The 26,501-nt window shown below is 37.5% G+C and overlaps 1 protein-coding gene across 1 annotated transcript in view; it reads left to right on the forward strand.

Annotated features, from left to right (window-relative positions):
• The first annotated feature begins 373 nt into the window (after nucleotides 1-373).
• Nucleotides 374-26,501, forward strand: part of TTC29 (tetratricopeptide repeat domain 29) — a 123,445-nt gene continuing 97,317 nt past the window's right edge. Inside the window, exons 1-4 of the mRNA XM_074540785.1 lie at nucleotides 374-518; nucleotides 3,262-3,358; nucleotides 5,757-5,840; nucleotides 19,123-19,346. Coding sequence (XP_074396886.1) covers nucleotides 383-518; nucleotides 3,262-3,358; nucleotides 5,757-5,840; nucleotides 19,123-19,346 — 541 coding nt within the window. The 5' untranslated portion in view covers nucleotides 374-382. The remainder of the gene's footprint in view (nucleotides 519-3,261; nucleotides 3,359-5,756; nucleotides 5,841-19,122; nucleotides 19,347-26,501) is intronic.

The following is a 26,501-nucleotide window of genomic DNA, read 5'->3' on the forward strand; positions in this document are numbered from 1 at the left end:
GGCACAATCCAGCTGCCCTGGGACAGCCCTGCTTAAGCAGGGAGGTTGGACCAGATGAATGACCCACTGTGGTCCCTTCCAACCCTAACCATTCTGTGATTCTGTGAAAGAAGAAAACCTGCTCGCTGCAGGTGACCCTTCAGCATCTGCGAGACTGCCCACGCTTCCCTAGATGTCCGCACAATCCTGGCTCTTTGCTTGCCAGCTGTAGGAAGTATCTCAGCTTTCAGGGACGCTCCTGTTTGAGGCAGCTCGTTCGGAGCCCACCTGAGCTCCTGGGAAGCGCACCAACTCCTCGGGCCGAGCCGATTCCTCGCAGCCCCCGCGCTTTCCAGGGTCTAACCCGACTTCAGCGCCTCCCGAGCCCCCGGGAAGGGGTGTTATGGTCCGTGAGAGCTCCGGGAGCCCGGCCCTCAGCGCCGCCCGGCCCCGTCGCCATGGCGAGGCCGCGGCGTCCCGTGAAGGGCCGGGCCGGGCCGGCGGAGAGAGCTCGTCCTGCGGCCTCACCATGAGCCCAGGTCTGTCCGCCGGGGAGCTCCGGCCATGGGGTACATTTTATCGGTACCGGAGCCAAGGGCCGGGGTGTGTAGCAGGCACACGCTGAGGTGTCCCTGGGCAGTGGTTGGTGACAGCCAGGCAGCGGCGGATGGCGGCTGAATTCCCAGCGCCGCAGGGACGGAGGGCATAGAGGATACGGGTCGGGCTGAGGCCGTGACCGCGTCCAGGTCACTTGGAACAAATAGCATCTATCACGCTGGCTGTAGATTTCAAAAATGTGTTGCTCTTTTTTATTTTCTTTAATCAATTTACACTATTACTTTCAGTGTAGTAAAGCTGCGTGCCAGTAAGTCTGTCCTATCACTTTCTGATGTCCCTTTATTTTACGAGGTGCCCATAGCAGCAAATATGCCCACAAAGGTGTGGTGTATCCATGCCTGCTTCCTCTCCTCCTTCCCGAGAGGGAAATCCTCAGCCTCCGGTTAATGTTAATACCTCAGAAAATGTGTAGGAAGAGCAAAGGGGTTTCCCAAAAGGTGCTGGGAAAGGCACCATTGCTGTCAGCTGGTGTTTTACTTTGGCTTCAGTGCACCTTGGAGAAATTACATCCATAGGGAGATTCCCTCCATTGCAGGATTAAGTGAAGCACTTCTTTAGAAATAAACAGCATCACCTCATGTTTCACTGAATTCTGTGGGTGTTTGATGAAGTAAATGAGACATGGCTTGGACTTTATCATAAAGGAGCAAGATGTAAAGTGGTCTTTAAATGACCAGCAATGAAATTTACAAGACTGAAATAACATGAGTTTCTGAAGGATGTGGTGCCTTCTGTCATGTGTCTGTGGTTGTAATTTACCTGTAAGAATTAGTTACCTTGGAAGTGAGAGAAATAAGAGAAATACACCCTCCATTTCACTCTGAAAGCAATCTCCCACATCTAAAGTAAAAGTTCAGTTGGCATTATTATGAAGCAGCTTGGGTTTTTTTTTTCCTCTCCCAAGCTTTGAGAAATAGGAACCAGGGCAGTATTTTAGTCCTTGTGAGGCAGAAACATGCTAAGACAATGTCTGCATCTGTGCCACATGTGAGACCTGTATGCCTGATAGCCTCTTTCCTGTGGGTTGGGAATATGGAGTGTGTGAGCCAGCAAGGACTTGTTGTGTGCTCCAGCCAGGTGCTTTGTGGCAGTCCCCAGAGGAGAACTCCCTATCCATAGCTTTCCATGGCTGGAGTGGCTCTGTGGGGGTCTCCTTGCAGCTGCTTCCCCCCCTTTTCTGCCCCATAGCTGCAGTCAGCCCCTCTGGCTTGCCATTCCTCGACCTCCACTAGGGCATGGCAGTGTTGATTTTCCCATCTAATACCTCACAACAAAGCTTGTACATAGCTTTGCAATCTTCTCTGGGCTTCAATTTTGTTGTTCCAAAGTCCAATTACTATTTCTCACTGAATAGCATCATCCTAAAAAGGGGTTTTCCTTTCTATATAGTTTTTGTATACAAACCTGTCTTTCTCTGTGAGAAGTGTAATCTTTTATAGTGATGAATTACCCATATGTTTTTCATTCAATTGATTTTTTTCTTTTCTATGACACACTTCTGTTAAATTGTGCTGCCTCTAATTGCAGACCAAATTGCAGTTTATCTATAAATAATATCTATTTTCTTTCTGTAAAAAATGTTATCATTAGTACAAGGCCCCAAAAGAATGACTTAGGAGAAATATCCTGTCATCCTTTCAAACTATAATTCTCCTTATTATTTAGTTCTCAGTAACACAATTTAAAAAAATTACTTCAATATAACCACAGCAAAATACTGCATCAATGAAATGGCTTTTGATCCCAGAAAGGCTAATATATAAAATATTTGCTAATCTGATGCTGATCATTCTGTAACAAATTGAGTTGTATCTAATACCTATTTCCAAAAAAATAAATTTCCTTCCACTAAATGTAGCAAATAGTTAAATTCTTTTCCCCCTCTTATTATATTCTGTTTTTCTATCCCTATTAAAAGTTTATGCCTTCAGGCCTACCAGCAGGGCATGCAATACCTACATTAAACCAAATTTAAAAGTAAGGGTGCTCCTGCTGCTAACGTCCTCAGATCACAGACATGCAAAATGAAGGAACTGGCAGCTGAAACTTTAATGGTAGGAAGTGTAGACTGAATACTTGGGGAAAAAACACAGTAGCTCTATATGACAAAAAAGTCCTATTAGCATTTATGCACTTCAAGATGACAAGCCAGACGATTCTAAATAACTGTGAGGCTTTTGGTTTTTGTTGTAAGTAAAACCTGTGTTGTAAGTATAGCATTACTTACCTTTTTTTCCTTCTAGTATGATTATGTAGGATTTTGAACATTAACACAGTGCCTGTCATTGCTTTGCACCCTGTATATTCCATCATCTGTCCATGTTGTGTATTAAGTTAAAATATTATCACTACTTGGACCTAGATAGGAAGTAATGAGATAGCTCAGGGGAATCCCATGCAGGTACTGGTTCCTGAATCAGCTATCCCTATGGAAATCAAAAGCACCTCAGTGAAAGAGAGAAATCCATGGAAAGTTAAATAATGACCAGTCCTTTGTGCTATGTCCTACAGAAGTAATGCTGCAAATTGTGTGGGACTGGAGCTGGGTTTTAATGCACTGGAAATAACAGAGAGTGGCCTGGGAAGCAGCACAGGAAGGAACAGAAACCACATTGCTGTGAAGGGGTTGTTTCAAGTAATGTTGGTTTTGTTTGTTTGTTTTAGTGCAAATGAAGGTGTTGCCTCAAGCAGTCCTCCAAAGCCCAGGGGAGCATCCCAAGTTCATGGAGCAGCCTCTTTGCCCCCCATTAGAGTTTGCAAGGTAGGTACCACTTCTCTTTCAAAGCATCATTTCTGTTGTGAACAGCTTCAATCAGCTGTGCCATGGTGACAAATCGTGTTTGCTCTTTTGCAATATTTAAAGCTACAAAAATCATAGGCAAGGAAATTCTCTCTTAGGAAAGTTCCAAAATTAAAAGAGAAAAAAAAATATTTCCATTGGATTAAAAAGGATTTCTTGTTAACAACTGAGTGATTTAAAATTAAATAGGAGCCAGCTTACAGGTGAAGCAGACTCTTTTTGTACACTTTGAGGTACTGTGAGTCATTATGGAAACACCAGAGAAATAAGGATAAAGTAGCTTGAAAAAGGCAAGTGACAACCTCTGGAAGAAAAGAAATGGTGTCTTTTAGAAAATGCCATCCTCATCCTAATTCTGTAAAAATAAATAATGTCCATTCCAGGTCACAGTCTCTTTTCTTCACATTGATTAATTGATTAATTTTAATGTTTTAAATTTTCATTGCATATAGGAAGCCATAATGATTTTCTTGAGCTGATGGAATTTCCTAGTATTTTTAACTAAGTATCACCTGCCCATGTTTTCTGTGTTATTGCTACACTAGCATCATCCATAATAACGGCCTGAGTGTGATTATGTATTTGTATTTTTAGTAAGTATTTGTTATTGTTAGTATTTGTTATTTTTAGTAAGTTCAGCTCTTTATGATGGATGACCATATTTGTAGTTGCATCAGTCCAATACAGGTTATTACAGAACTTCTGTAATACAGCAATTAGTTTGTAAGGTTTTGCTTATGGGTTTTTTTTTCCCTTGCTGTAGTTTTCTTTAAGTTTGAGGGTGTTGCCAGTCAGAAGTCAGAAATTCATACTTTGGCTGTAAGGCAGGTGACATTTTAAACTGTATATGATTTTAAGGGCTTTCCCTCTGATTTTTTGATATTTATTTATTAAGGTACCTTTGTAAAGACAATGGAAAGGCATCAGGCTTTCCTTTGCTTCATTTTGAGATGCTTTTTAATTGCAGTAGGCTGCTAGGAATTTGCCTGCTGTAGTTCACTGTTTCTGTTTGGGGGTTTTGACTTTCTCTCCCTTCTTCCAAAGATCTTCCTAAATTTTTATTATTCTGGTGTGAAAAATTTAATATTGCAAGCATTTTGGTGTTGATTATAAGTGAATTTTCATGGCAATATCGATAAGGTGTACATCAGCTGCAGCTTCTGTGGATTGTGTTAAGTGCAGCCTCGAAGCACAAGCCTCTGCTGGTGCCACTCAGCAGCAGCAAATTCTGGAACAAATTTAAAGGCACTATTTGTGAGGGAATTTTTCACTGTTACATTGTTTTAAATACAGATATGTCAAAATATCTCTGCTTTGCTTAGCTATTTTGTTTTCATTTAAATGAACTTTGTGAAGTGTCTTCAGTATTCTCAGAGCAATAAGGAGTGTGATGCTTATAATAGCTAACATTATGAAAAGAGTTTACTCTCATCACGGTAATGAAAGACAGCAGTGTAATACAGACAGAGAAAGAGCAAAGTAATGGATTTATGTGGAACACTAATGCTGAATTTCTTTTATCTTTGAGTGATTAACCAGACAATCCTTGTGCTCTTTCTCAGAAGGATAAAAATAAATTCACATTACTTTTATAAAGATAACATCCTCTGCAGTTGGGATATCAGATCCTATTTATATACACCTTATGGTCAGTAAGTGCATTTTACCCTTTCCAGGCATCTTGTGTGTATCAGAGGGGAGATGCAAAGATATGGTGGCTGAAGTGAAAGGGGAAATGGTGCACAGTTCACATTTTAAACCTATATCCATGCATCCTGAAATTTGCTCTTTATTTTGATGACCTTCAAATTATCCCCTCAGTGGAGCCCCTTTTGCACCACGCTAGTCAAACTGTGGAAAGCCAGGAGCAGTATTAAAAGATTGCATTGCACAAAGGAAAACATTTTGAGTTGGATTTGGGAATTCTTTTCTTGATTTGCTTTTGTTTTTAATTTTGGAGAAGCTAAATATGAAATATATTGTACCACTCTGGTCCATACTCATAATACAAAAATGTAACAGTTCTGATTTAGGAAACAGTTTAAATATGGATAGCTTAATCAATTATTACTGATTTAGCTAATACACAATTTCTTTTAGTTTAGACAGAAATATCAGATAACCAGATCCCCTGAAAGCTTGTATCACCTCTGTTTTCTCTCAGAAATGAAGATTTGAACTAACTACAGACCAATAAATTAAAAAGATACTTGTATGTGCTTATAGAATGTCTGATATATTACTTTGTCAATATTTCAGTGTTTAGCTCAACTTGGCGATGATAATATATTATACATGCTGCTGAAGTCTATGTTAACACCTTACAGTGTTTCTTTTAATTTTTTTCGTTTAAATTTAGGATTCATTTGATCAAAGACAAAGATGCCATAGATGATTATTTGGCGAAGAATATCAAAGGGGTGTCAACACAAGAAGCCGCAGCGTAAGTTGGCTTTTTCGAGGCATTTTAACATCCATAAGTTTATTGTTTCCTTTGTTTCCAGTCATCAGAGTAATTTAAATTTAAAGTTCCCTAGGCCCTACCCTTTTTAGTGGAACTTGGCATTTAAAAATTGAAGTTGATATTAAATAATGATGTTTCATTTCTCCTGATGTTAAATATATCAAAGCATTTATCTCCTTGGTTTTACTAATTTGTATATTTACCAATTAGATCAGATTTGTAACATTATTGTTAAGATTGTGTCAGTAATTATATTGTGCTGCTGTTTTTTTCTTTTCCCTTCTCTTTTTTTCTGAGCCTTTGTGAAATATCTCCTTTGGGGTGGGAACTGAATGTACTGACATACACATTCTTGTAATTTTGAATTACTATTTAGCCAAGCCCAAGTGCTGACTTCTGTAGTGAAGCATTTAATACCCCATTAGTTATTTAAAAACCCAGTGAATGAAAGAAATCTAGATAACTTTTGATTTCTTACAGCTGAGGTATTTACATTCAGAAGTTACAAGAGACTGTGACTAACTTATTCTTCTGGAGTATTTTAACAGATCTGGGGTTCAGCACCATCAAAATTAATGAAAGAATTCTTACAAACTGGATTGCTGGTTGCCTAAGTGAGCTGATTTATTTATTTCAATATTTAAATAATAAAAGGATGCATATACAAGGGCTCTAGGCACCTTAACAATGAATATTGCAAGATCACCCTTGCAGCATATGAACATTCTATCAGTCAGACAGGAATTCCACTAGTTTCTTGCAAAATATGCTTCTTTTCTCCTTCCTAGCTTAAGAATGTGCCTGCAAAGCTTGCCTAAAAACTTCCACGTTGAAATCTAGAAAATTGCTGCAGGTGTCAGAGCTCAGGGAGCAAGCACAGAAGTGAGCACCTTCCCTTACTGCCCCCCTGGTTCCACACCAGCTGTGGAGCTGGCTGCTCTGCTCCTTGCATTCCAACAATTGTCAAGGCTGAGGGGCCTTCCCAGGGAGCTGTTTCAGCCCTCAGCCCCAGTGGATTTCCACACCATGCCAGGGACACAAGTGTTCTCCCTGAGGTGATTACATGGGAGGTCACAGCTATTTCAGAAAGGCCTTGGGGCTTCAAAGTGAATTTTACAAACAAAAAAACAATGCAAAAAATCCTCCTAAGTGACGTTTTTATATCCAAACCCTGAGTCTGAACATTGTAGCAAAGGAAACCAGTGAGGACATCCAAATGAGGTAAGAATTTTATCATCTGTTCTGCAATACCTATGCTAAGTGGAGTTCCCTTACAGTTTTGTAAGAGGCTGTTTTTCCAAAGTTACCAACACGTCTTAGAAGATTAAACTGAAATATCATATGTATTTTGGTTTATTTCTGTGGAGGTTTTTAAAGTACCTACTTAAAAGGTTACGTTCATGTTCTGTGCATTTAATTCTCTTAGAATTTTAGCTTTTGATAATAAATCAGCAGTTACGAAATTTCTCTCTCCATGTATAATTTACTAATGCTCTTCCATAACCTTGATAAAATCATTTGAGAGCAAACAAAAGGTAGCAAGCTAACTACACAGTTACATTAGTATTATGCTAATCTAGTTAGAAAAAACTAAATGCATCAAATGTAATCTAAAACAAATTTATTAGGTAAGGCAATGCCATATCTATAAATGCTCTTACTGAAATCAGTGCAATGCTTGGTATGTCTCAGCAGGCAACAGTATTATTATTTTAAAAATACGAGAGAGCTTGTAATATGCTGTGTAGTTTTTCAATATTACTTCCATTCCAGAAGCAGATTATTACACTTCTTTATAAAAGGACTGAATTTCTTTCATCTGACATATAAAGATCTGTATTTTTGTTTAATATTGAGCTTAACTTTATATGCCAGTGATTATTGCACCAAGACAAATTGTTGTAGCTACACTTCTGCTTAATATTAAACACCCTTTTTTTTAAGTTTGCATCAGGCAAACAACAAATTTATTATCTTCTAAATAAAGGAGTGTATAGGTAGTGTCACATTTATGGAAAAAAGGGATATTCTCTGAATTTTCCCCTAAAATCCTATCCATCACAATGAGAGATGAACTATTGAAGGAAAAAGGTTGTAGTTATTATTGTATTGTAAAATATTGTCCTGTGTTCCAAACTTCAGCAAAAGTGAAGAATTCCATTAAGTGTCTTCATTATATAATATCTTTTTCTTCCTGTGGAAAAATGAAGAGATGTTTTTCATTCTTTTTTCTTTGTAATAATTTTTTGTCCCAGGCTGATATGATAGGCAAGGGAGAAAAATAGTGCTTAGGAAAGATAGTACTTTAATTATATTAAAACAGGATATTGCTTTGGTTTTTTTCATTGATTTTGTTTTGCTTCCTTCTCAAAGACTTTAAATTGAAATAAGAAGTAAATGTGATGCAAGGATCTGGAAATGGAAAAAAAAAGTAAAAGGTCGTTAATGCAGAATGTGGGTGCTTTCTTGCCACAGAAGCAGGCTTTTGTATGCAGAGGTTGGCTGACTCCTGTGGCCTCCAGTGGGCTTTCCTTGATACCTTCTGTTCTTAGTCCTGACTCACCAAGTCATTACCAGCTCAAAATCAAATTGCAGTAAAAATTAAAAATAGTTCATATGACTGAACCAAGAGTCAAGAAGTTCATGATGAACTGTGAAGCATTTTTCATCAAGAATTCAGGATTAAATCTTCAGATTAGTTTAGAGCCTAAAATGGTCCAGTGAATATCAATGTCAATGAATTTGATATTGTCATTCTTGTTTCCTGACCTTTTTGTCAGGGCCAGAAAGATCAAGTATCAGTTCTCTCCTCTTCATACAAATGAAAATTGTCGAAAGAGGAGCACGTCATCAAAAAAGAGTTGAAGACTAGAAAGAGAAACTTTGAAATATATTTGATTAGAGGAATAGCTTTGCTTAACTGTAACTAAAAAATAATTACATTAGTGATGTTACTACATGTATTTTAAATACATTTGAGTTGGATGATGGAGTTCTACAGTTCTCAAGGCTCTGGTGGTCAAAAGAAATCCAAATTGTTATACAGAGATGGTGAAGGCTTGCCTAGGTATGCAGAAAATTTGTATTTGTGTTTTGTGTCTCATGAGTGGTGGATCAGTGTGTTATCAGTGCTTGCTTGATAAATCTGTGTCAGCAAAGACAGGCTGTGAGATGAATTTTTCAGGCGGGAGACAGCATTCTCTTACACGCATTCTGTCAGAGGTTTTTGAGGTACAGTGGGCTGTTCTGCTTAGAATTCTCCAATGGCTGGCCCACTTTAGGATTACCTGAAACAGGAAAAGGCAAAAGCTTTAATTCTCAGGTGTTCTGTGTCCTCCAGAGCAGTTATTGGCCGTCTCTGCCAGTATGGTGAAGGTGGATCATTAAACTATTTTTCAGATTGTTGGCTGCAAAATGGAACATAAAATTTCTGCTCTAGCAGTGAGGAGTGATGAATATAGTGAAGCATAGCTTCTGCAAACTCCCTGCAAAAAGAGCAGAGGGACTTTGACCCAAGATTGACTGATCCGGGTTAACAACCCCAGCCTTGTGATTAGTTGAGTCCCATCCTTCAGGATCCAGACAAGTGCTTTAGAATAAGGTGAATTAGACTTTCGAAGCAGCTGTTTCTCTCCATTGCTTACAGAAAGATCATAGGGTGATGAGCTCAGATGTAGACACATAATTTACCACTCAATCCCATGCTGCAGAACTATGGAATTTTGAAAGCTGTAAAAAGGATGAGGTAGAGGTCTTAGAGACTGATTCCTGAGGCAACATTTTTACAGGAAGCTGTCAACTGCAGAATATAAGTGACCTGGCATCCATTTTGAAACTTCTGTTGGTGGCATCTGAAGAAAAATTATTTTTCCATTCTTCAGTCAGAGACAAATTATTTACTACCTTCCCCAAGTTTCTGCTCTTTTCAGTGTCAACATCAGCTAAGTAAAGGAAGAAAGAAGTGGGGAAATTTGTGAGGGATTAAGTGTTAGAGGAGTTTGTGGAAATAAATTGTTTCCTACATCCATACATCTTCTAGCAGAGATCTCTGAATACTCAGCCCTATCTGTCCTCCAGGACTTAAGAGGGAGAAGCTTCCTCACCTAACTAGAGGCCAGGATGATCTGGAGAGTTCACTGAGGGAGAAAAATGGGATTTGTGGGCTGATGGAGAGGAGACCTACTATGAAGGTTTGTTCTGTATTTTCATCATAGCCGTGATGGACTAGTAAGCCTTAGTTTTAGACTGGGATTTTCTGACCTTGTCCTTTGTTTGTAATTTATTTAAATCATGAGAGTTGTTTCAGCACTCAGTTTTTTTATTTGCTTCTTTATCTGTCTGTATTCTATGCATTGAAGGAGCAGTGCTTTAAGGAAGCTGAACAGAAATAGCTGATTGGGGGTTTGATTAACCCGTACTTTTAGTAGCTATCACCTCTACCACATAAATTAATAAGGTGACTTCTTAGGTTACTCAAAAACTAACTGGGGACCTTTTTTTCATTGACATCATATTGCCATGTTCTCTCTTTCTTTACCTGGAATTTTTACTGGGGCTTCCCAATTTGAAGGGGCTTGGTCTAGACACAGCGGTTGTATGTTGTAGGGTAGATTGACCATTTCTCTGTTACTAAGTGAGGCTCTCAAGGAAGAGAAGCACTACCAGAAAAAAGGTGAGGAAAATTTCTTGTTGGTGTGGGATTAGGCAAGGAAGCACAAGGTGCATCTGCTATTACTAGCAAGCTAGCAAAAGGCAATTTGAGATCAGACAGATAATGTGTAGGAGCAGATTCTGCTTTTCCCTTGTATTTCAGCCCTTGATTAGACAGTATTTGGTTCCAGTGATGCACTACTGTGAGCTGCTTCCATTTCTTCTGTGTACAAAGCTGTGGAGACAGAGGGAGGGGGGCAAGCTCAAGGAGATAGCAGCAAACAGAGAAAGAAGTAAACTTCTTTCCCCTTTATCTTCAGTCCTAGCCAGAATTTGCTGTTCTTCCTGATGTCAGTCTTTGAACAGGACCTGTAAGCACCTTATGGCCCTCTGTTCTCATTACTCTGGTTGAAAACTGGTGGAATGTTGTGTAAACTCATTTACATTTTGTGAGGGTATTTCTTCACTTTTAGATACTAAAAACTATGGAAGAGGGTAAATCAGAACCAAAGAAATTTATCCTTTCATGGCAAAAGAAATTTTAAATTAAGGCACTCTGTCCCAAACTCCCTGCTGGTTGTGGAAAGGGAGATGGCACAAGTCACTTAGTGAGCTAGATGATAAATTTTAAATTCGTTTCACAATATTATTTAAATATGTATTTTTTTCAGTCTGAATAATTCCTAACAATCTCGCTTGCCATGACCAGGATTCAATGTTTATTAAACAACTTTCAAAAAGAGATTTTAGAACTTAGAGGCACACATTCTTTTTGGTCAAATCAATGATCTCTGTGAGTTTTGGGCCTGGTAAGCATATTATTTAGTGTAATTAGGCAGTGATCTGAGGAACAGAGCTGTGTAGGAAATGAATGGTTTGCCTTTCCTAAAGAAACTTCTCTGTGCATTTGTGTAATGTGCAAGATTTTTCTTGAAAAGGTTAAAAAAAGTTCTAATCAACTTCTGTACATTATGTAGAACTTCATTTTCTAAACTCTGCAAAAGAAAGTTTCATATTTAATGGGAAATCATGAATTATTCCATTTATTATCTACTTCCTCCTTTCAAAGACATGATCTGGATAAAAGGCGGGGTGAATAATTTCAAAAAATACAATACATTTTTAATGGGAAGGTGCAAACTACAGATTCTCATGACTATTAGCAAGTATAGAGGAAACAGAATTTTACTTGCAAAAACTCATCAAACTCTTGCAAAGATAAAATACATGACATACTTTAATAAAGAAGAACACAGTGAGCTGAAGTTTTTCTTTTTTTATGTAACTTGTTGTTTTTACTAAGTTTGGTCTTACGGTTTTTTAGTGCTTTCATTTCTCAGTAGTTCAGCAATATTTACTACTGAAGATAATGTACAAGCAGTACACAACTGACTTCTATTTTTAAAACACTCCATAAAGGTGAAGCATCTCTAACACACAAAAAGAGGCTGAGATGAAGAAAGATTGTCTAATCTGCCTTGGTACAGTCATGACTTCCTAATAATTTTTGCGGTGAATCCTGCATTGTGTAAAATCCTCGCCTTTCCTTTCTTATCAATCTCTTTGTGGTCTATTTGTCCTTATCTTACTGAGTAAATTCAGCTGGGGACTTGAATAAGAGATCTCCTAAATTAAAGCAAAAGTACTGTGTGAATTGTTCATGTCAATACTGCAAAAAAAGCAGAGCCTTGTATAGGGTTTTATGAAATTTTGTGATAGCAGCTGGAGAGGATACAGAAAGTAAATAATTATGTTTATCTGTCCTGCGCACTGCAAAATAAACATGCAGAGAAATTTAGTGACTGCTTTGATATCATGCAAGTCAAATGGAAAGGATTCCAAACGCACGTGTTTCTAGCTCTCAGACCATCAGGTCAGCTCTGAAATAAAAGAGAGAAGTTGAGAAATACTTCATAAATTGTAGTCCATAAAATGTGGTTAGAATTGCTTTTGGTTAAGGAACATTATTAATTTGGAAATAAAAGTGGAAAGATTAATGATGATAATGATTTTTTTCGGATTATTCTGGAAATAATCACAGGTGTGTTTACTTATGTAAGATGAACATTTTTATAAGGGCAGAATTTTTATCTTTAGTTTTAATGTTTTCTTTGCATTTATGTGTAGGGACAGAATGTTTCAAAAGTTCATTCCCAAATTTATATTTCCCTTTTCAGGGTTAATGAGGATTCTTAATTATTACAGTGCTTACATTCATTTTAAAACACTTTTTATGTGTCATCCTTTGATGTTTATAATTGATTAATTTTTCATTTTATGTAGCTTTGAACAAAAGGAAGTGAGTTCAATATATGTGTTCTTTGCAGGATCCTACTGACAGGGTGAGCATCTCCCTTTGATTGCATGATTTCGGTTAAAGTGAGGTTTGACAACAATCCAGTGACTGAGGCAGCAGATAGAAAACACTGCATTGCTAAAGCTGAAAGTTCTTGTACATAAAAATATACATATATAGTATAAAGTACCTACACCTCCTTTTTTAAATATATGCTTTATTTTCATCTTTTTGCTAATAGTTCTGGCTAAATAGCTTTTATTAGTTTTTCTTCATAAAGTTTTTCTTCTTTAAAAAATCTGTGTTGTTACAAGTCAATTCCAAGTGCTGTTTTTTCCTTCCCATCATGTGTACAGATTGTCGTGCAATATTTTTTATTTATAATTAGAATAGGGAATCCTTTTTATAGCACTTTGTGACCTTGTGGATTTTATTATTTTTTGTAATATGATATTAGCTATTTCAAGTTTGTAATTTGGAATTAAAAAGCAGACACCCTATCCCAATGTAATTTAACACTCAGCCTTAATAGTAAAATATTCTGAAGTGTAAGCTGTCTATTACTACTTAATGGCATTTACTGTACTGTCATATCTTTTTTTAATGAGATTACTATAGTCTACAATTTAACATATTACCATGCAGTAAATATTTCATTAAAAGAAAAGTATTTAAATGGACAGTCTTTAAAGCAGGATTAAAGAGGCTGTGCCCTGATGCAGTTAAATAGCTTTGTATCAGTAGCAGTACATGGTACTGAAATGTGCTGAGTGCCTGGACCATACAAGGGCTTGACTTACCAAAATACTTGTGTGGATAAATTCTCCCAGAGAATTGGAATAGCACAGGGCTTGGATGTATTTTGAGTTAGCTGTGTGCTCACCTTTGGTGGGTTGCTGCACAGAAGACAGCAGCAGTGTCTGACACCAACTGGAACCTGGGTGCTAAAGGCATCTCACCTTCCATATTTTCCAAGTGTTTGCATGAGCCCTTTGTGTGTTCAACAATTCCCTGCACAAAATTTAGCTCATTTTGGGCATGGGTTGCCTATGGTGTTGCAAAACTGTTCTTGGTTTTTGGCTGTCCAAGTATAATTAAATAATAATTCCTCTTTCAATTCCTAGGCAGAGCAGCCTGAATGTACAAATTCTTACAGCATATTTGGCTTTTTTTGTATTTTATGTACTATATTTGTTTTTACTTAATGCATATATTTTTCAAATTTTAGGGAGTAAACTTTGATATTCCCATGTTTATGATGTGGTTTTTTTTGCATATAGGTTAAGCAAAAAGTAGCTAAGTATTCACATACTTTATGTAATTTTAATTTTCTTCTAGATTTATAGACAGGAAATGGGGGGGAATTAAAATAAATTTGTTTAAATAAACATAAGCAAAAATATCTTTATTATTTTTTCATAATTTTGTGATGCTTATTTAAGGCATTTGTATCAGTCATTGACTTGCCAACTGCAGAAGGAAATCCCAAGTGGATGAAACCTATTTGAATACAGTTTTTAAACATTATAATAATTGGTAGAGTAATTATTTTACACTGGAAATGCACTTTAATATTTTATATACTATCGTTGTTTAATCCATGCCATTTTGTTCTTTACAAAATGGGATTGCTACACTACAATACAACAACTTGTATTGTAATCAGCAGCTGGAATTAACTGGAAATACTAATTAAGCCCTACAAAATCAAAATATATGAAACCTAATATTAAATATATATAGCTATAAATATATAAATCTACCATCTGAAAGTAATAGTCTTCTGGACTTATTTTGCATGTCTGTAATTGACCACATCAGACAGGAGGCATAGAGAATTAAGCTTCTGATAAATGATTCTGTTATGCTATACTGGCTGTTTTGATTATTTCTAACATCAGTTCCTGCCTCTTGGCATCTTATTTTCCGTTTTCTGTTCTCTCTTTCAGTTTAAAGGGTAGAATGCAAATAGCCTTATTGTGGAGGATTTTAAGTTGGAGGGAATGTTGTAAGGTGCTGTGTTGGTCTCCCAGCATTGCTTAAGGGTCTTGTAAAAGTGCACTACAATAATATAGGAAAGTCCTTGAGACTGGAACAACAGTGTAATTTCATTAATCTCACTGAACATTGCTATTTATTATTCTTCCACTGGTAAAGAGAGATTAGAATCGGGTTTCTGTGTTTTCTCAGCATGACTCAAGATTGTTTTGTAATAGCAATGATAATGCAAAAAGAAATCCATATAAGAAAATTACTAAAGCAGCTGTATAGTTTAGGAAAAATTCAAATGTCTGTAGCAATATCTGAGTACACTTAACACAGTTTTAACAGCAGTGTCTTTTCCAGCTCACAGATCCACATTCAATAAGCAGCTCCTTCCACACATGTGATATTACATAGCGCAAATTTGTCACCTGTACCAAGGTGCCACTAAAATGGCAACTTTAACTTTTGGTTATTTATTTGGTGCCAAAAACCCTTGTGACACACAACCCTCATCATGACACAGAGACTCTCAAAAGCTCATAGAATATTTCAGCACTTTCTGATGCAGCGCTGCATTACAGTAACTGCTGGTGTAGGATCAGATCCACCTGGAGCTTAGTGCCCTGCCCTGGTTATTTATGTGTAAATAAATATTTAGCAACAGCTCGGGGTAGCAGCAATGACAGAAATTGAGCGCACAGGCAGAGGATCGGGGCAGTCTCAAAATCAGCTGGCTCTGTGGTAAGTGTTGTGGTTCTCATCTGTTGAGTTTCATGGATGAGAAAAGCAAGCCAATTCTGCTTTAAATTAGAACCTAATTAATTGATATCTTTGTTCTAACCATAAATACATAGAGAGGCTCCAAATTTCATTTAAAAATAGTTTGCTTTTTTAAAAAATCCATCTGAACCTTTTTCTCTGGCATGATCTCATGATCACCGTAGGGGAGGGAGGACTTTGGGTTTGCAGTCACATCACATTCAGTTTCAAAACGAACCGCGGCTGCCCTTCCAGAGCTGTCTGCTCTCTCTGGTCCGGCACAGTGCGTGGCTTGCAGCGGCCGTGCGAGCCGTGGTGGCCCCTGGCCCTGTGCCCTGTGCCGGGGCCCGGCCCTTTGTTCCGCGCCGGGATCCGCGCTTTGTGCCTGCAGTTTCCCACGTCTCCAGTAGATGCCCCCAGAGACCATTAAACCCCGAGATCGGCGCCGCAGAGCGCAGGCAGTCTGCTCTCATTTCGCTCCTGGAAGTAACTTAATTGTTCCAAGGAAACCTCAAGTCAGCGCGGACGAATGCAGAAAAACAAACGCGCTTGTTTAACAATAAATCATAACTTATTAGGTAGCAAGGTTCGAAAGTGTTTAGTGTAATGCTTATCAATGTAGATACATACTACACTAATGCTAACAGTGGGATTTTATAAAATAAATCACAGAATCATAGAATATCCTGAGTTGGAAGGAACCTTAGGTATGATGTTTTGATATTGATATTAGAAATCAAGTAATCTTTAGTTATCTAAAACAGGAGTTGTTCTGCTTAAACTCAGATTTTACATGCTGCATGACATCATAAAAAGAAGGGTGGAAAGTGTTTTGAGGACTGAGGATTTATAGTTTATCTCAAGGTATCATGAAAAGTTTGCTGCTCTCACCTACACCATGCCTCTGTTCAGAAGGAGTGTTTGATGGGGGGAAAAAAGGACCCTGGAATTTTCATCTGGCAACACTGATGTCTGTAACTGTCTTAGATTTCATTGCCGTGTCAAGCTCTTTTAGTTGATACAAATACCATTTATCCCCATAATACCATTAATCTCTTACCCAATTTCACTGTTTGTGTGTGATCAGTCACTTGTAGCTTATATATTACAGAAACGTAAGGAATACTATTATTATATCGTATTACAATAGTATTGTAATTATATAATAATAATACAATAGTATTATTATTGTGTGCTTTGTGCATAACTGACATGACTTTCATTTTTATGCCACTCAATTTGAAGGGTTTTACAATAGCTTCATTGCTTGTGTGCTAAAATCAGTCCTCTTTGCCTCAGGAAAAAAAAGTGCCCTGCACATTAGGATTATCTCAGCATTATTTCAATTTCTCCATTAATTGGGATGGGATTTATTAAAACACGCTTGACACTGATTTTTAAAAATTACATGTTTTAATATATGCTTTGTTGTCCTGTACTGGTTTGCTAATAATGCTTTCTTGTGGAGAAAATGTGCTTTGACTTCAATAAAATACATCAGTCTACAGAAAATAACATGGACAGAGTTTTTCTATTTGTATGAATACCAGTTCTGTGCCCAGTGAGTGTTAAAAATTACCTGAATGGCATTTGGGGTAGTGACTGCTGAGATCTTTTAGCACTACTTCCTGGTTATTTCTGATACATCTCCTGATCTAATGCATGTACACACACAAACATATACAGATCCCATTGTATAAATACACAGGCATGTGTGTGCCTGCTATGCAGGTCGTTATTCCACTTCTCTGAGTTAGATTACTGTAGCATTCAGTCCTAGGCCTTTGGAAGTTGGTAGGAATTTTTTACCTCTGCTCTTCAGGTTTGGTTTTGTTTTGTTTTGTTTTGTTTTTTGATTACATAGAATTTTTAAACAGTAAAGAAAAAGGTATTCCATATAAAAATAGAGAATACATTGCATAGTATCTTTACAGTAGTTTGAAGCTATATACTGTACATGTGGCAAATATAGCATATTCTAGCAAATGAAAACTTAAATGTTTAAGCATATTTTTCATATACTTTTATATGATAAATGTTGCAGATTTTTATAGTACAGAATAGTTATATCTTTTCCCTTATCTGTGTGAGAAATGTGTGGTTTTCAATCTGAAAAAGCATCAATTTATATATTAAACACAAATTCAGTACTGTCTGGTCTAAATTGTATCAGGATTATTTAATATTTTTATGCTCAGTTCTGCAAGTGAAATGTGAAAAGTACATGTGAAGGATTAATATGCATCTGTGTAGAAAGAGATTCTATTTTAATTATATCAAATATGAAATAATGCAGATTATTTTCTTCCTGCGTCTTATATTGCTGTCTTTTTTATTGACATCTAGCTAAGAAGTTTTTCACATCACTTCCATCTTATCAACATTGTTAAAGAATTGCAGTAGCCATTTTTAAGATCAAGGTATTAGTCTCATTGGGCTATTATTATTATTACAACTGAATTTATTACATACACTATAAATGTAATTTTTCAGAATTTCATATTTATTTTAAAGCTGAGATAATTTGAATTGAAATGGTTTTAATCTAAAAGGACAGTCTTGAAAACAGTTTAGTAACTTCATGGAATATACAAGATAAAAGTAACACATCTGTCTTTGCCATTTTACTGAGGTGAACATTGCTTTTCCCAGACTGGACAGCCATCCTTGCAAGCCTTTACATCTGTACCTTGTGTCACAGTCCCACTTGACTCATAGTTTTTTCCAGAATAGGACACAATATAATTTTTTCATGCCATATAAAAGAAATATTTTGATTATTTTCATAAATAATACCTTCAAAGGTGTATTACCACTTGAGAATATTTGATTCCACAACTTTTTGATATGAATATCTTATCAGAGTTTATGAAGGCACTAAATTCAACAAAAATTCATCATAACATCATTTATTTGTAAAGTTAAGGAGAAATTATTAAACTCTTGCATCACTAAACCAGCTGAAGTTATACGCTAAATGGAAGGAAAATAATATCTAATTATTCTGGCATGTCATATGTTTCTGGCATAGCATTTGTTTGACATTTATAAGCCAAGCCATCCTGTCCTACAGCAAAACTACTTAATGTATGTATATAACAATATATATGTATAACATATAGCAATATGTATATATAACATATAATAACAATGTTATATATAACATCATATATGTTGTTTTGACATGAGCCTCAATTTTCCCTGTGCACTGTTTTAAAGCAACCTAAGGGTTCATTGTGTCTTCATGGACTAATGTAAACATGGGGGGGTTCCCATAAGTCAGCCTTTTCTACCAAATATCAGCTAAAGAATATCAGTGTATTTTTGACCGTGTTTTCAATGTATATATTTGTATTAATTGATTGTTGCCATGTTTGCTTCCCTAGGGTATGGCATTTGCAAGCAGATTTTAGCAGATCTCTTTTTGAGCGGGGGAAATAATTCCCACTCCCTGCTGCTGAGCTGCAGAGGTCTCTTCCTGAAAGCTGTTGTAGTTATCCACACTTATTTGGTAAGGTGGAGATCAGAATACAAGTTTAAAGGCTTAAAATCTCCCTTTCTTATTCCCAGTTACAGGAATTCATACAAGAAGAACATCTGCATAGACATGCTGCGCCGGGGTTATCACAAGTCCTTCTCTGAGCTCCTCACTCTGATCCAGAAGTGGAATGCCTTCAGGGAGGCTGCAGGGCCTGGGTCAGCCATATGGCATGAGAAGTCCCTGGAGGAGCAGCCTGATAAGCTGGATCAGCTTTCCCACTTCCTGACCGGGGCTGAGGCAGCCCGGCGAGCAGGTAAATGGGGGGATTGTGGGTAGCGGAGCAGCGGGAGCCGCAGCCGCCAGCGCCTGGGGGAAGCTTCCAAATTGTTTCATGTATGAATTTGAAACGCTACTGCATCTTAGCACATTGCAGCCTTAGTCAACTGAGCTGTATTTATAGAATAAATGATTAGGAGCTGCAGATATCAGGAGAGGTTTTGTGAAAGAAGGAAAAAAAAAAGAAAAAACACGTAGAGTGAATTTTGATAACATCAGAAATGTTTGATGTATTTATAGCTTTGATAACATCTCAATTATTTTCTCATAGTTTCATTATTTGTTGTTTTTCTTCCTCTATTGATTTGTGAAGCTGGTTTTGTATTAGAAAAATTTAATAGGTGAAATGCTGTTTCACACAGTAATACTTTTATAAATCTGTTTTTATTAAATACCCTGCTAACTGTGTTTGGATTTGTGACTGACTTAAAAAGGATTGTGAACATGTCAAATAAAATACAGCACACAGATGTAACATGCCACCTGTGAATTACTAGATATTAGTGAAGACATAACTCCAAATTACTGTATTTTCTCTATTGCCTACTATTTACTAAGCACTCATATTTATCATTTCCTTTTACTATAAATAGTAACATGACTTACTCCATCTTTCTCCATTGGAATAATTGCAGGGATGGAGGCAGACAAAGCTCTACCTGCAATCTTGTTTCATAGCTGAGTTCATATCAGTATAGTTGTCTTGTTTCAAGTTGCATTTTGATCATTACAAATATGAAAACCTACAGTAAATCTTGTGAATTTGGAATCTAAGCTTTTTAACTGAAATTTAGAAACAGGCAACTTCATTTCAAAAAAAGGAACAGCAAAATAAACCCTTTTGGCACTTCCAAAAAATGCTTATTTTAAATGTTTATTTGATGCTTGCCATGAAAGCCAAAAGTTGCGTTTCTTTATTTAATTCACTGTAATTCTTAACAGGAAGCCCAGCCAACCATAATTGGAAGAAATCTTTAGCTTTGCCTGGAATATGACTAAAGCCTGAATAAGCACCAGTGTGTTTTGCAGAATATGAGAGAGAAGTTTGGGGCTTGGACTGGCCTGGCAGAAACATTCTGCCAATATCTGATGGTCAGAGTACTGGACATGGCTTATCTCTGTGGGCCTGCTCCCTGCAGCCACTTGAGGAGAGCAGTTTGCCTGCCTTCAGTGCATGATATTTTTCAGTGTTACAGGCTGATGTGTGACAACAGAGATGGCAAACATGAGAGGCAAGGCATTCCCAGATGTGCAGTTCCTGCCCTTCTCTCACTGAGCCTGGCATTCCTTGTGTGCTGGGCTCCGTAAGCCTGTCACCTCTCCCAGAGACAAGGTACCACCACCAGCTGCCTGATTGCACCTTGCCTCTGGGAGAGAGTACCTCCCAACTTTGCCTGTTGATTAAAATGAAAGAAGAAAAAAATAATGAGGACTTAAGAGTTGGCAAGTGTTGTTACTGAATTGCTGGATCGGGGCATAATTTGTTTTGATTTTTTTCACCGGTTTCAGTGCAAATCTTTACACAAATGTCTTGTTTGCATAAAATGAGGTTTGAGTTGCCTGGCAGATGAAGGAGTGGATGGTAATTCCTGTTGCAGGTCTGAGAGCCAGCAATGCTGTGAAGATTCACATGAATTGCGTAGCTCATCAAACACTAATTCAGTAGCTCTGCTAATCCGGTTACTCTCTGATTCTAATCAAATTGCTCGGGGCTCTGGCTTATGATCTCCTGACAACTCCAGTTGACACCATTTAAGAATCATTCAGCAGTTCACCTCAGCTAGAACTTACTGATGTAGCAGCCACAACAGCAGCTGACCTGCATTTGCTCTTCAGCTGCCACAGTTCAAGCTTAAAAGGGTGAAGGTAATATTTGGGTCAGCAAGTGGTGAAAGTTTCATAGCGTGGTTGATGTTGCTAATATTAAGTTGGCTGAAATTTTACCTATCTCAGGTAACAATTGTGCTGAAAAAGAGATAGCAGCTGTACATGATGGCCATGAAAATTCATTACTTGTAAGTTTTTTTATTAATTGAAACGTCACAAAATGTTGGGATTTGAACCTGGAGTGGTATGTGGAAAGCAAAACACTTACTTTGTCAGTAAATAATTTTCTTATTTGTTATTTAATTTTTCTCATCTACTTTTGGATAGTAGAGTATCACTGTCTTAATTTTGAATATAACTTAGAACTTTAAATTTTAGAGTTTTATGATACTTACCATAGTGTACAGAGCAAGCTATGTACGCATTCAGTTTTCATATTTATTGGTGGAAAGTGTTAATATTGTGATGGTTTCCACAGTTTATTGTTCTAGGACACCACAATTCTGGACATAAATAATTTGCTTGAACTGAATCAGAGCCATTCATCACAATGTGCAGGCTGATATCAAAGAGCAATTACTTTCTTTACTGCTGTGTTTGAAAATAGTAGAATTTTGTTTACCAGCATTACACTGATTGCCTTTACACACATCAGTAAAGGTTCACTGTTTTCATTTTTAATAGAACGTTTTGGTTGAACTTCAAATTATACAGGAGTCGTCTTATTTTTTAATTTCCTATTACCAGTACTTTACTGTGTGCAAAGAAAACAGCTTTTCTGGCCAACTTAAAGTCATTTTTGTTGCATTTGAATATCTCCCAAGTATTTGAAAAAAATAGAGAGGGAACTTTAATCCTTGCAGCTTTTCAGAAAAATGACTGATGGAGTTATTTTGCCCTGACTTCAGCATTATTCTAAAAGCACTGGCAGAAATATTGCCAATTCTTGACTGTATTTTTGTCTTGCCTTCTTTATACAAGTAAAGTAAATGTTTCTGACTTCAAAATTGAGGGAGTTCTAATTATTCTTTGATGTTGCTTTATACTGGACTAACCTCTTTTTTTACTAGTTCTGGTTTCAGGAGCTTAGGGGAAAAAAGGAGGTAGTTGAGCTGTTTAAATATGTATATAGTTGTAAGTCTTTTTACAGAAGAATGCAGGATAAATGCCAGAGTAATGGATCTGCACAGCTCAGCATTTGATGTATACAGTATTTGATGTATATCTTGGTACATATCTGGAAATACTGGGGATTCCTTCAAAAGGAAGCTGTATTTTGTATTTATCAGTACTGATAGTACTCTATCAATATAGAGTGAGCTGGTTTGCTTGTAGACATTGAAAGGAGTGCAAAGAAAGTTCCAGCTCAAGAACAATTAAAGGAAGAGGTGTCCCAGCTGTTAGCTGTGCTTTGCCAGAGCAGGAATGCAAAGCCAGGGAATGTGCCACAGTTCAGTGGCTGCAGCTTGTGCTGGGTGCTCAGCACTGTACTGGCAGATCACTGTGCCAAAGCCAGAGGATGGAATCCTCAGATATGACCACCCCTTCAGAAGAGCAGGATACTGCTTATTAGCTGATCCCTCCCTGCAGCAGCTGCTGGAAACCAGGAGTTAAAACCTGGGAGCTGCTGCCCTTGTGAGATTCCACCTGCTCCTGGTTGCTGACCCCACTCAACCTTTGTGCTATGCTGTGTGCTAAATGCTGAATCTGTGCTTGTGCTGCTGACCCTTGTTCTAGACAGTACCAGACACACAACTAGAAAGAAGTGAAAACTTGGCTTTCTTTCCCTCACTTCAGTGTAGAGAAAAATTTTGACAGTATGAGTTAACATTAGTTTTTGTTCTAAAAGATGTCTTTTCATAAAGTGTATGAAAAAAGCATGAGTATTCGATGTGCATGCACTGGAAAATCTTTGTCCAGTATACTCAAGGTCGAAAAGAGAGTTTAGCATTTTACAGTAGAAAGCTTTTCTGTAAGGTTATGCCTTAGGCTTGGGCTAGAAACATTGCAATAACCATATTGCCCATACTATTTTGAAAAAAAAAAAAAGGAAATAGGTTATGCCTTAAAAGAAAAAAGTATAGCAAACCCTCTTTTAATATTTGCTTGGATGAGGCATAGTTTTGTTTGCTTTTGAGGGGCTGGGCAAGGGAATTCTGTTTTATTTTCTAAGCAGGTTTGTCACTCCCTACTTAATATTTTATCACAGGAAAAAGTGCAGCAGTTGCTGGAGACCAGTGGAGAATTTTATTATTTTTGTAGTTATCTTGCAAAATGTTGAAGTGATTCTGTCCAGGAAAGAAACCTAACCATCTCAAAATACAGCCACTTGTAGAACTACCATTAACTTCAACAGTAGCAGCACTTGTTAGAAGATTTCTGTAGTATGTTTTTGTTGCAATAGCTTGGAGTTTCCTTTTAGCATTCCAAATTACCAGTTAATTGACTCATATTATTATCATTAGCTGGTTTTAACCTTTACCCAGTAAAATTATACCATTTCCTTGGCATTTTTTTTAATAGACTGTTCATTGATCAAGCATTTTCCCTATATGTACCTGGCAGTGTTGGGAGTGGTGTGCTCTGTGCACACTCTAGGAAACAGTTTTTGCCTGTAACTTGGTGTCATCATGCTCACAACTCACACTTTCTTCATTTGTGGACTTACAGCTAAACATTCAGGAAAAAAGTTTATCCATTTAAGAATAAACTCTCTGGAAAAATGAGTGATTGAGGAGTCTTCTACCTATAGATGTAGAGGCATCCTTTTTCTGAACAAGCAAAAGGGACTGATTCTTTGCCATGTATAGATCCAGGTGGAAATAACCAATTGCAGCACCATATTCAGCTGCAGTTTGTGCTTCTTTTTGGTCCAACATCTTCCATCCTAGATCTTTCTCTGTGTTAATTCTTCACAGCATCAGCTCTCTTGCTACTAAGTCACTGATTTTGATCTTTTTGGCAAAAGAAAAATTAGTCCTCCAGCACTGTGTCTCATTCTGACATTAAAAATTACTCCTAGTGATTTAATTGACCTTAGGCCACACCTTTATGTGCCTTCAAGAGTGAAGGGTCAGTTATAATCCAGTCATACACACTTTAAACAGCTAACTGCAGGATGAGTGTTAACACCTGTTGAAAAGTTTCCATGTGCCCTTTGGCTGGAACAAAGCACTGACTGGTGGCTTTTTGAGTGGGAAATAAAGACTCACAGCTGGAAGTTGAAAGATCCTGATACCTGTAGTTTAAAAATCAGTGTAAGTTCTTCTTAATGGAAAATGGAACACCTGCCTATTTTATTCTTCAAAGCAAAGACCAAGCCAGGATCTCTTCCTGATGTTTTCATCTGTTCTCCAAAGACCATTCCTGTACTTCTTTCCCTTTCTTCCACTGCATCCTGTCACAAAGGAGATCATAGAGATATGGCAGCAAGTTGTACTTGAGTCACACTAGGATGGCTTGCTGGCTTTCTGTGTGTTTCTTTTCTCTCATGTTAGCCCTGATGGGGTTCTCCAGCTGCACCTCACTATCCCTTGCATTGCACTACTTAGTAGTTGTCTAAGCACAGCAAGCATGCAGATATGGATTTGAGTGATCCTCTGTTCTGTGCAGGGCCTTGCAGCTCTTGGGAAGAGCCCAGGAACAAAGGTATTGTCCAGTGGGCTGATCAGGGCCTATGGCTTGAGCACAAGAGGAGATGCTACTTGGTAGCTGAGGTGCACCTAAAGAGGTGCTGATACACAGCAGGGAACACCCTGTGTGTTTAATATATGGGATTTAATGTTTAAGCTCAAGTTGAAGGTTTTTGGTTTTTTTTAAATCTCTGTTTAACAGCAAGATCAGAGGAAAGTTTGATAGGACAACTCTCCTTTTGTACATAAGCACTCAATTAGGGAGTTGTTTTTCATTTTTTTTTGATCAACAGATACCTAAAGATGACTTGTCTACATGTATTTTATAATCAGTTGTAGAGAATGTACTCTACAAAACCAGAGAGTTCAAAGTTTTAACATCCGAACTACTTGGAGATTTTATAGAAGACAATATTTACCTATTCCTGTATTCCTCTCCTGGGGATATAAAAGTTCACTAAGTCTGACACACTAGCTTTGCCACTGTCAGAATAGCATCAGTTAACTTCTTGGTCGGTAACTCAGACTTTGGACCCAAACGTGAATGACTTGGGAAAGTCTGGGGTTTGTTTCGTGGCCTGTGTATCGGGTCAGCCCTGCCCAAGGCTGTCTTTGTGCGCTGCTCATTGTTATGCACCGGCAGGATCCTCAGCAGAGGTCACATTAAAGTTCATTCAATCAAAGCCCTGGCAGTAGCTGGAGTCTGCCTCGGGTCACTTCCATCCCTTGGGATTTGTAGGGCACTGCCTGAAGTTATTTGCGTAATTTTATGTCGCATAAGTGCCTTGATACTTTGTAGCAACAATTTCAGAGGAGCAAATCTGTATCCAGAGTGTCTGTATCCAATGATGATCCAATTATCTCTTCCCTTTCTGGCTTATTGCAACCATTTGTATGCATCCTGTGGTATCTTTGAGTTCATTTTCACTTAGCTGTGATCTAATGTGTATTATTATCTTTATGTTAGTGGTTAGAATTAGGTTTTGTTTTTTGCTGCTCATCTGATCTGTGCTTGTAAGCATGGGAAGCTCTGCCTCTACTTCTGAGATAATCTCTAAAAGCATTCCCTTGTGCTGCAAGCATTGTCCCAGTCAGGATGAGATAAATCTCACCCAAGAAGTATCTGCATTTCTTCACTGAGAGGAAGGGAATCCTAGGTAACTCCTATTTGTGTCTAAATAGGTTAGTTTGGGTGAGTCCCAACTGGATGTTGACTTTATCTCTGTGTGTTGTCCTGGTTTTGGCTGGGATAGAATTAATTTTCTTCTCAGTAGCTGTGTCTTGGATTTAGTATAATGTTGATATGTGGGATAGATAATGATGTTGCATAGATGTATAAATATATACAAATACAGGCATATATGTATATGTGTGTGTGTGCATGTACACAGGTAAATACAGGTATATTAAGCCCAACCCAGTTTTTTAATTTGAGTCATTTGAGGATATTTTTATGAGGCTATTGTACCAAAATAGTCTTAATTTCTAATGCATAAATATGTTTTATATGATGTAGACTGCAGGATATTCTGAAAAAGAGGCACCCAAAGGTACTTTTTTAGTCCTGAGGAGAAATAAAAGGCAGGAAAATTCACAGTCATGAAGAATGTTCAGATTAGGAATACATGAAGTCTGTATATTGATAATTATTCCTCTAAAAGCTGAATTTTGAA

The sequence above is a fragment of the Zonotrichia albicollis genome, chromosome 5 (genome assembly GCF_047830755.1).
Source record: "Zonotrichia albicollis isolate bZonAlb1 chromosome 5, bZonAlb1.hap1, whole genome shotgun sequence".
In the NCBI taxonomy this organism is placed as follows: Eukaryota; Metazoa; Chordata; class Aves; order Passeriformes; family Passerellidae; genus Zonotrichia; species Zonotrichia albicollis.